Source organism: Phyllostomus hastatus, unplaced genomic scaffold, assembly GCF_019186645.2.
Source record: "Phyllostomus hastatus isolate PE091 unplaced genomic scaffold, TTU_PhHast_1.1 phas_contig_40, whole genome shotgun sequence".
In the NCBI taxonomy this organism is placed as follows: domain Eukaryota; kingdom Metazoa; phylum Chordata; class Mammalia; order Chiroptera; family Phyllostomidae; genus Phyllostomus; species Phyllostomus hastatus.
The window spans coordinates 10,985,321-10,994,737 of NW_025333872.1; the positions used below are offsets into that span (position 1 = coordinate 10,985,321).

Consider the following 9,417-nt stretch of genomic DNA (forward strand, 5'->3'; position numbering starts at 1 on the left):
TGAGTAGTAGGATAAAAGCTGAAGAAGCAGCTTTTCAAGGAGAGGGAAGTACTACTGTTGTATAATACAGATATGACAACTTAGATGAGACTAAAAGAGTACTCACTGAATTTTTACCAGTAATGAAGTAAACCTTTGAAGGGGCCCAGTCTTTGTAGAATCTCCTATATGAGTTTTCCCCTTTTGAATTTCTAAATGATACTTTAGAGAGTCTAGAAGATGTTACTGTAAAGAGCCCAAATTTCTGGAGATAATGTCTTTCTACTGTGGTTGGTAGTTAAGATTATAAATGTGTTTAGAATCTTATACTTTTAAGGTTGGTTTTATTAAGAATCTCAAATATATTTTAGATTTTATATATATTTTTATATATTTAGCTTGCTTTCTTTAAGGTGAATACTTTTCTATTTTTAAAATTATGTTCTACCATTTTACTTTAGTTTTTTGTTTTTTTAAATAGGGAACAAATACAGAGCATTTCCAATTTTAGTAGTTTTTACAAAATATTGCTTTAAATAAAAGTAATTTTATTTATTTTAATGTTAAAAGTGTCATTTATTTTTATTTTTTTATTAAAAACTTTTTATTGTTGTTCAATTACAGTGGTCCCCACATGTTCAATTACATTGCTCTCCCCTGCCTACCCTCCTCCCCACATTCAATCCTCCCCCCTTTTGTCCTTGTCCATGGGTCCTTCATACATGTTCCTTGGGTTGACCTTTCCTTTTCTTTCCCTATTATCTCTCTCCCAACTCCCCTCTGGTTAGTGTTAGTTTGTTCTTTATTTCCATGACTGTGGTTCTGTTTTGCTTGCTTGTTTGTTTCATTGATTAGGTTCCATTTATAGGTGAGATCATATAGTTTTTGTCTTTCACCATCTGGCTTACCTCACTTAGCATAATGCTCTCTAGTTCCACCCATGCTGTCTCGAAGGGTAGGGGTTCCTTCTTTCTGCTGCATAGTATCCCATTGTATAAATGTACCACAAGTTTTTGACCCACTCTTTTACTGATGGGCACAAGTCCTGTTTCCAGCATTTGGCTATTGTAAATAACGCTGCCATGAACATGGGGATGCATAGGTCCTTTTGGATTGGTATTTCAGGATTCATAGGATACAATCCCAGCAGTGGAATTGCTGGGTCGAAAGGCAGTTCCATTTTTAGTTTTTTGAGGAAGTTCCATACTGTTTTCCACAGATGCTGCACCTGTCTGCATTCGCACCAACAATGTACTAGAGTTCCCTTTTCTCCACATCCTCTCCATCACTTGTTGTTTGTTGATTTGTTAATGATGGCTATCCTGACCAGCTTGAAGTGGTATCTCATTGTGGTTTTAATTTGCATCTCTCTGATGGCTAGTGATGCTGAGCATCCTTTCATATGTCTCTGGGCCCTATGTATGTCCTCCTTGGAGAAGTGTCTGTTCAGGTCCTTTACCCATTTTTTAATTGGATTGTCTTCCTGGAGTGGAGTCGTGTAAGTTCTTGATATATTTTGGAGATCACACCCTTGTCTGAGGTATCATTGGCAAATATATTTTCCCATATGGTTGGTTCCCTTTTCATTTTGCTGATGTTTTCTTTAGCCTTGCAGAAGCTTTTTAATTTGATGTAGTCCCATTTGTTTATTCTTTATCTCTCTTGCTCCAGGGGACATATCCATGAAAATATTGCTGCGTGAAATATCTGAAATTTTCCTGCCTACATTCCCCTCTAGGGCTTTTATGGTGTTATGACTTATATTTAAATCTTTTATCCACCTTGAATTTATTTTTGTGTATGGTTTAAGTTGGTGTCTAGTTCCATTAAGTAAAAGTAATTTTTAAAAATTCTTCAGCCTTTGGCACCTAAAAGAATTTTTCGAAGAACTATATGTTTATTTCCAATTAAATCCCTTCTATAAAAATATAATTGGCCTTTTAGTACCACCTATTTTATTAACATGAATAATATGTCATTTAAAAAAATGGTCTGTGGTTGAAGGTACTATTCCGCAGTTCTTTGATGAATGATTTAATCAATCAAAATTAGGTGTGAAGTTTTAAAATTTTCAACATTGGATAATGCAGAGTATAGTTTAATTTATATAAGCATAAAGCATGGAATTGAATTGTTTAAATGGAATTTTTTAATCTGATAAATTTTGGTGGCATGGATAATATGAATGACAAATCATACTTAAATAAATTTCTTATCTTTAAGAGATCAATGGCAATAGTATGTACATTTTCTTTTTTTTTTTAAGATTTTATTTATTTATTTTTAGAGAGGGTAGGGAGGGAAAAAGAGAGAGAGAGAGAAACATCAATGTGTGGTTGCTGGGGGTCATGGTCTGCAACCCAGGCATGTACCCTGACTGGGAATCGAATCTGCAACACTTAGGTTCGCAGCCTGCGCTCAATCCACTGAGCTACGCCAGCCAGGGTAGTATGTACATTTTATTTAAAGGTTTTAGTTTTGTATGTTAACATATTTTCACAGATTCAAAATTTGATCTATATGCTGTGTGACTTACCTAGAGATCTTTCTGAATGTGGCTCCATTACTGAGGGTGTAGAATCTTTTGTTTCCACATTAAACTTATGAGCCTTAAAATCTTGCCAAACTTAGAAAATTCACAGGTTTTGGTAATTGTTTTGCACTAATAATTGTGCTGTGGTTTCTGAGATAGCCTTATCCTTCCCAAATTTCTCAGTTTACATTATATTTGCAGTGAGAAACTCTTAGGTTATCTTTTATATGAAAAGGTTTAAATACGTGTAAATTATGAAAGCAGTGTCACAGACTCATTACAGAAAGTGGGTATATAAATGAATACTTGAAAGTACCCTTTATGATTTTGTATCCTAAACTGGTTAAAACTAGAGTTCTTACCACATTATTTTGGTCCACATTTTTGCTATTAATTTGGTGTCTCCATGGGGCAAGCAGGTCCTGGAGCTTCACTCTTTCTCATTCTGTTTGAAAATCTAAGACTCACTTTTAACGTTGCATTTTATATTTAATTTTTCACTTCCTTGTAGATACTATAACAGGTTGCTTAGTACTGCACAGCAACTCAATGCATATTGATAATGAAGACAACAGATATATTTTTTAAAAAGTTATAGCGAAGAGATAATATATTTTAGTGTAACTTGAATCTGATAAATTCTAGCACTAGAAGTAATTATGGCATTGGTATTTGTTGCATCAGTTGACTGAGTTAGTATTTATGACTTAAGAATGATGAAATATGAAATTATATTATTTCAACATTTTTAGTGGGTAAAATCTTGGAATATAGATTAAGTAGATAGCACTTAAAACACTTTTTGGAATAAATGATGATTTGTCTCTTTACTTTCTAATTGTTTAGACTCCCCTTGAAGTGGCCCAGCAGGCTGTGGACGCAGATGTGCACGCTGTGGGTGTGAGCACTCTCGCTGCTGGTCACAAAACCCTTGTTCCCGAGCTCATCAAACAACTCACCGCTCTTGGACGGCCAGATATTCTTGTTATGTGTGGAGGGGTGATACCACCACAGGTATTTTCAACTCCTGTATTTTCCCAGTATTATTATGGGAATCCTGAGTAACAATAGCTTGTATGTAGTTCTTTCATTTACTGTACACCTTTCCTGAAGAGAAATTTGTTGTAGATTTTGAGCTAAATTATTTTCTGGTGATTTTACTAAGTTCTACAAAGTCCAAAAGTGGGCAATGATGTTTTCTATTCCAGCTATGTATAACTCATTATGTATAATTTAACAATTTAGAGAGCTTCTGTGAGGAGTTATCTCCTTGTAAACTAGTAACCCAAATAGAGATCTACTTTCTTTACATTCAGTAAACCGGATAAAGTAGTAAAATCTCACAGCTGGAATAGAGAAGAATCCTAAACACACTGTGCATATATTAACCAGAAATACAGTAAGCACTCTTCGTCCTGGTAGTTAGGTGAGTCCTTTAGTTAGCTAGTCAGCAGCGTTTGCTTATGTTGTTTTGGAATAGCTACCTTGTCCACTTCCTCCATGTTCTCATCCCTAAATGTAGCCCTAAATCAGTGCTGTAGCAGTAACATGGTCTGATAAAACCCTGTTTTTACTAAAGCTGATTCGCTTGGGGTATAATTTTATTTGAGCCCAAAATATAATATTTCATATATAAATGGAATCAGTCTGTCCTGAAAATTATTGGCTGAATGGGGAAGAGATGAATTCTTGAACAAAAATATGGAGTGGTTAGGAAAGGAGAATTGGATACTTGGTAATAATCAGTGATGTCAGTTAATTTACTATTGGGGTGGGGGACACCTTCCATATTACCTTACCTATTAGTAAAATAATTAGTTAAGATATTAATTGGGCCTGTTTATAATCCAGTTTTTAATTATCAAGTTCTTTTTTTTTTTTTTACTGAGAATGGGAAAAATATTAAGATAGAAGAACTATTATGAGATTGCTCTAAGTAAATGATTTATAATTTTTTAAATTATTTATTGATTTTGAGAGAGAGAGAGAGAGACAATCACTGATCTGTTGTTCCACCTATCCCTGCATTCATTGGGTGATTCCTGTATGTGCCCTGACTGAGGATTAAACCTGCAACCTTGGCGCATCAGGATGTGCTCTAACCAGCTGAGCTACCCTGCCAGGGCAGTAAGTGACTTAGAAATGCTACAAAGGCCCCACCACTAGAACAGGAATCTATCATTGAAATGTGATTTTTTTGTTCAGGTTTACAGTTTTTTTTTTTTCCTCCATTACAACTCAGAATGTAAAATGATACTTATTTTTTTTTAAAGATTTTATTTGTTTATTTTTAGAGGGGAAGGGAGGGAGATAGACAGAGAGAGAGAGAGAAACATCAATGTGCGGTTGCTGGGGGTTATGGCCTGCAACCCAGGCATGTACCCTGGCTGGGAGTCAAACCTGGGACACTTTGGTTCCCAGTCTGCACTCAATCCACTGAGCTACGCCAGCCAGGGCGTGACCTTATATACTTATGAAATGAGAAAATACGTATGTATGAGGTTATGAGATTGGTAATAATGTGGGGCTGGTAAACAAACCATGTTATTTGTCCTTTCTGGCAACACAGTACTTATAGGTGATATAGTCAACAACAAAATTGCTTTTGTTAGCATACTTGCCTATTTTTTTCATAAATATAGTTTACTACTTGGGAATATGAAGGGCTTTTATTCTTTATTGCTGTCTATCAATGGAATACTTCTATCTATATTGCAGTTTTAGAGACTATAATATCTAAGCTCTTGGGCATGATATTAAAATTTAAGAACCAGAATAATTAGGCAGCACAAAATAATGGAATTGAAATACGAGTTGAGAATAAAACAGGCCTATTATATGAGTAAGCTGCCATTTTCAAGAAATATATTTCACACAAACTTTATTAACCCTCTGGATATTTGAATCACTTAGAACATCTGTAGGTGTTTACTGTGCTTTTTCCCCCATGAGTTTGAAACCTAAGGACCATTTTCTGTGATGACACACTTGAGTGTTAATATGGATATCCTGTATAATATAATTATAGTAGTCAGCATCCATGCCTTTTTCTTGTTATTTGTTGGCAGTAAATATATAAAATATTATTTGACTGAAAGACACTTAGATTTTAAATTAGATAGCACTAATATATGATAGTCAAACAGATTCATCCACTGCCATTGTGCAGCTTATAGTTTCTGCAGCCTGATTAAATAAATGTGGTTTGCCCTTACTAGCATCTGTAACTACCATCGGGACCTTCTAACCCTTTAAATGACAGCAGCATCCAAGTATTGTATTTCAGGCAAGGTTAGCAGCCCCATGGTGCCTACTTCCATCATTAGGCAGGCTATGTGACAGGCCTGGCCCAGCTCAGTGGAGGACATTTTACAGTAATGACCTTTTATTTAGAAATAATTTCAAACTAATGGATGAGGTACAAAATGCAGATAGTACAGAGAACGCTGGCATACCCATTACACACATTCCCTTGTTTCTAACATTTTATCCTCTCATGAAAATACCTTTGACAAGGCTTATGTAAGGCTTAGATAAGCCAAGAACCCTTTCTCCAGTTGCAACATTTCACAGGCCTCTCCTAGTTGAGTCCTCGATCCCAAATCCATAACTCAGATGTCAGAACAAATGGTATGCAGCATTATTAGGAAAAACAGAAGAAGATAACATATCAATTTGATCATCCTCAATTTAGAGATAATTGTTATTACATGTTTTATCCATTTTTCTTAGGAACTTTTAAATCTATAGCACCTGCCCAAGAACAATGACATATTTTGAGCTCCCTTATGTGCCATATGCTGAGGATGTAAAGATGAGTGGACATTATCTCTGTCCTTGGAAGTTCATAGACTAGAAGGAGAAAAGTTCAATAGGATGCGTTAAGTGCCATTGCAGAATTATAGTATTACGAGAGTATTATAAGGAAATAATAGAAATAGAAAAGAAATAGTTGGGGGATAATTAGCATTATGATGTAATTTATCACCCAAATATGATCACTTTTGAGAATAAAAATGGGTGCTATTAAAAAGGTCACTGCAAAAACCAAAGAGTCTGATTAAAAATGGCTAGAGTATTTGAATAGACATATTTCCAAAGAAAACATGCAAATGGCCAATAGGTGCCTGAAAAGACACTCAGCATCACTAATCATCAATTAAATGCAAATCAAAATCATGAGATATCACCTCACACCTGTTAGAATGACTGTTGTGAAAAAGACAAGAAATAATAAGCACCGGCAAGGATGTGGAGAAAAGGGAGCTCTTATACACTTTGGTGGGAATGTATATTGGTACAGCCACTATGGAATCAGTATGGAAGTTCCTCAAAAATAATAAAAAAATAGGGTTACCATATGATCTAGTAATTCCACTTCTGGGCATTTATCTGAAGAAAATGAAAACATGCACCTCCATGAAAATGGTGTACATACAATGGAGTATTATTCAGCTATAAAAAGAATGAAATCTTGCTATTTGTGACAACACTTGAGGGTATTCTGCTAAGTGAAGTAACTCAGACAGAGAAAGACAAATACAATGTCATCTCACTTATATGTGGAAGAACAGACTAGTGATTGCCAGAGGTGGACGGTGGGTGAAATGGGTGAAGGGGGTCAAAAGGTACAAGAAGCTTCCAGTTATAAAATAAATAAGTCAAAATAAATGAATAAGTGTGGTTATATATGCAGATATAATGTGTGGCATGGCAACTATAGCTAATAATACTGTGTTGCATATTTGTTACTAAGAGGTTACGAAGAGAATGAATCTTAAAAGTTCTCAACACATGATTCTGTAACTCTGTGTAGTGATGGATGTTAGCTGGACACATTGTGGTGATCATTTTGCAGTATATACAAATACCATTATGTTATGTACCTGAAACTGATATAATGTTATGTGTCACTTACACCTCAATAAAAGAAAAAGCTCATGAGAAAAGAAAAAAGCTGCTGCAACAGTAAGCACAAACCAGAATGTCCTGGCATATGTAACTGCCTAGTGATTGAGGATCAGGGCTTTAAAGCATGTCCTAAACTCGCTATCATAGCTATACATATTCCAACATTGAAACAGCCTAAAGCCTGGACGTGTATTTGTGTCCTGGGAATATTTTCACTCAAACTTGGACTATGTTTAAAATAAACTAATAAGCAGCAGCACCAACAACAGGGAATTTAAAAGAAATGAGCTAATCTTCATTTATAAAAAATCTAACTCCATCATGAAGCCAACTTCAAAGTACGACTATTAACTAGCTGTAGATAAAACACCTTGGAGAAAGTAAATAGCCTTGTAAACTCAAAGCTATGATACTAAATTTAACACAAATAATGATACATAGGGAGAATTTAGATGAGAGACAATTTTGGATTAGGGCTCAGATGTTCTCAAGCTGTGGGGGATATAGCTCTCACCATGAATAGCACACTGGGGTGTTTGGAAAATGGGCAGAATGTGTTTTGTCTTTTAATGACTCAGAGTGTAAGGGTGGTGCTGGTGGCTCTTAGCAATTTCAGTCAAGGAAGAATTTTTCAGTGCCAATGCCAATAGTGTACCAGTTGAGAAAGTTTGGGGCACTGGGGGCAAAGAAGAAAGAGAAGCAAGTATTGTTCTTTTCTTTCATTTTCTTGAAATTAAAAATAGTGTTGTGTCTATTAATTAAACTAATTCTTTCAACAGGATTATGAATTTCTGTTTGAAGTTGGTGTTTCCAATGTGTTTGGTCCTGGGACTCGAATTCCAAAGGCTGCTGTTCAAGTACTTGATGATATTGAGAAGTGTTTGGAAAAGAAGCAGCAAGCTATGTAACATCCTGTTTTTGTTTTAGCTTTTTCCTAAATATTCTTTCAGTGGTGATCAAAGAAGATATTTTCAGTTTAATTTAGCACTTGCTACATGCTGTCATAAAAGCTTTATGTTAAAATACCTGACTTACAAGATATTGTCATGCTATAAGTGAGTGAATACAGGAATAAAAAGTCTTCATGGAGCCCTGGCTGGCGTAGCTCAGTGGATTGAGCGCGGGCTGTGAACCAAAGTGTCGCAGGTTCGATTCCCAGCCAGGGTACATGCCTGGGTTGCAGACCATGACCCCCAGCAACCACACATTGATGTTTCTCTCTCTCTCTCTATCTCCCTCCCTTCCCTCTCTAAAAATAAATAAATAAAATCTTAAAAAAAAAGTCTTCATGGTAAAATTTTAAAAAATCAATAAGAAAACCTAAAATCAACATCATGTTTTGAGGGACAGATTGTTTTATGTATTTTTAAAACTGAAATAAAAAGTCATCATGTTAAAATTAAAAAAAAAATTGTCCTCAAAAACTCAATAACACATGCTCAATACCAGAAACTCTAGACAAAGGTATTATTTTCAGAAACATGATTTTTTTGAAATACTGCTTGTAAATGTATTTACTTTTTATTTTAAAAATTAAATTATACCTTAAAAAAATCTGTGTAGTCCCATTTTCATTTTAGCATTATATTGACTTGAGCACCAGAAAGTAACATCCACATATGAATAAAATAATTACATCTATCTTGGAAAAATAAAGGGAGGGTATTAATGTAGAGAAATATGTTGTGGTTATGGTTCTCAGCCAAATTCTATCAGGATTACTTTGGTAAGAGTATTAAATTGGACCCAAAGGTTGGAACAGGAGGGAAACAGCAGGATACTTTTTCTGGTCTAACTCTACTTTCTGCATGGGCATGAATGTGTGACCTTGTTAGTGCTGGGCTTGGCTGCAGATCCAGGAGAGTGGACACTTCTGAATAGCCCCTTAGCTGAAAGTGCTTTGGTTGTGAATATGGCTTCCCCCAGAGTGACAATGTAAGCTGGGAGTGAAGAAGGGCTACGGCATATGTCCCTGGAAAAGGCAGTGATATAGT

General features: G+C 35.4%; 1 protein-coding gene across 1 annotated transcript in view; it reads left to right on the forward strand.

Moving 5' to 3' along the window:
• MMUT (methylmalonyl-CoA mutase) overlaps nucleotides 1-8,834 on the forward strand; it is a 33,525-nt gene extending 24,691 nt beyond the window's left edge. The window contains exons 12-13 of the mRNA XM_045843417.1: nucleotides 3,359-3,526; nucleotides 8,203-8,834. Of these exons, the coding sequence (XP_045699373.1) occupies nucleotides 3,359-3,526; nucleotides 8,203-8,331 (297 nt within the window). The 3' untranslated portion in view covers nucleotides 8,332-8,834. The remainder of the gene's footprint in view (nucleotides 1-3,358; nucleotides 3,527-8,202) is intronic.
• Nucleotides 8,835-9,417: the final 583 nt, after the last annotated feature.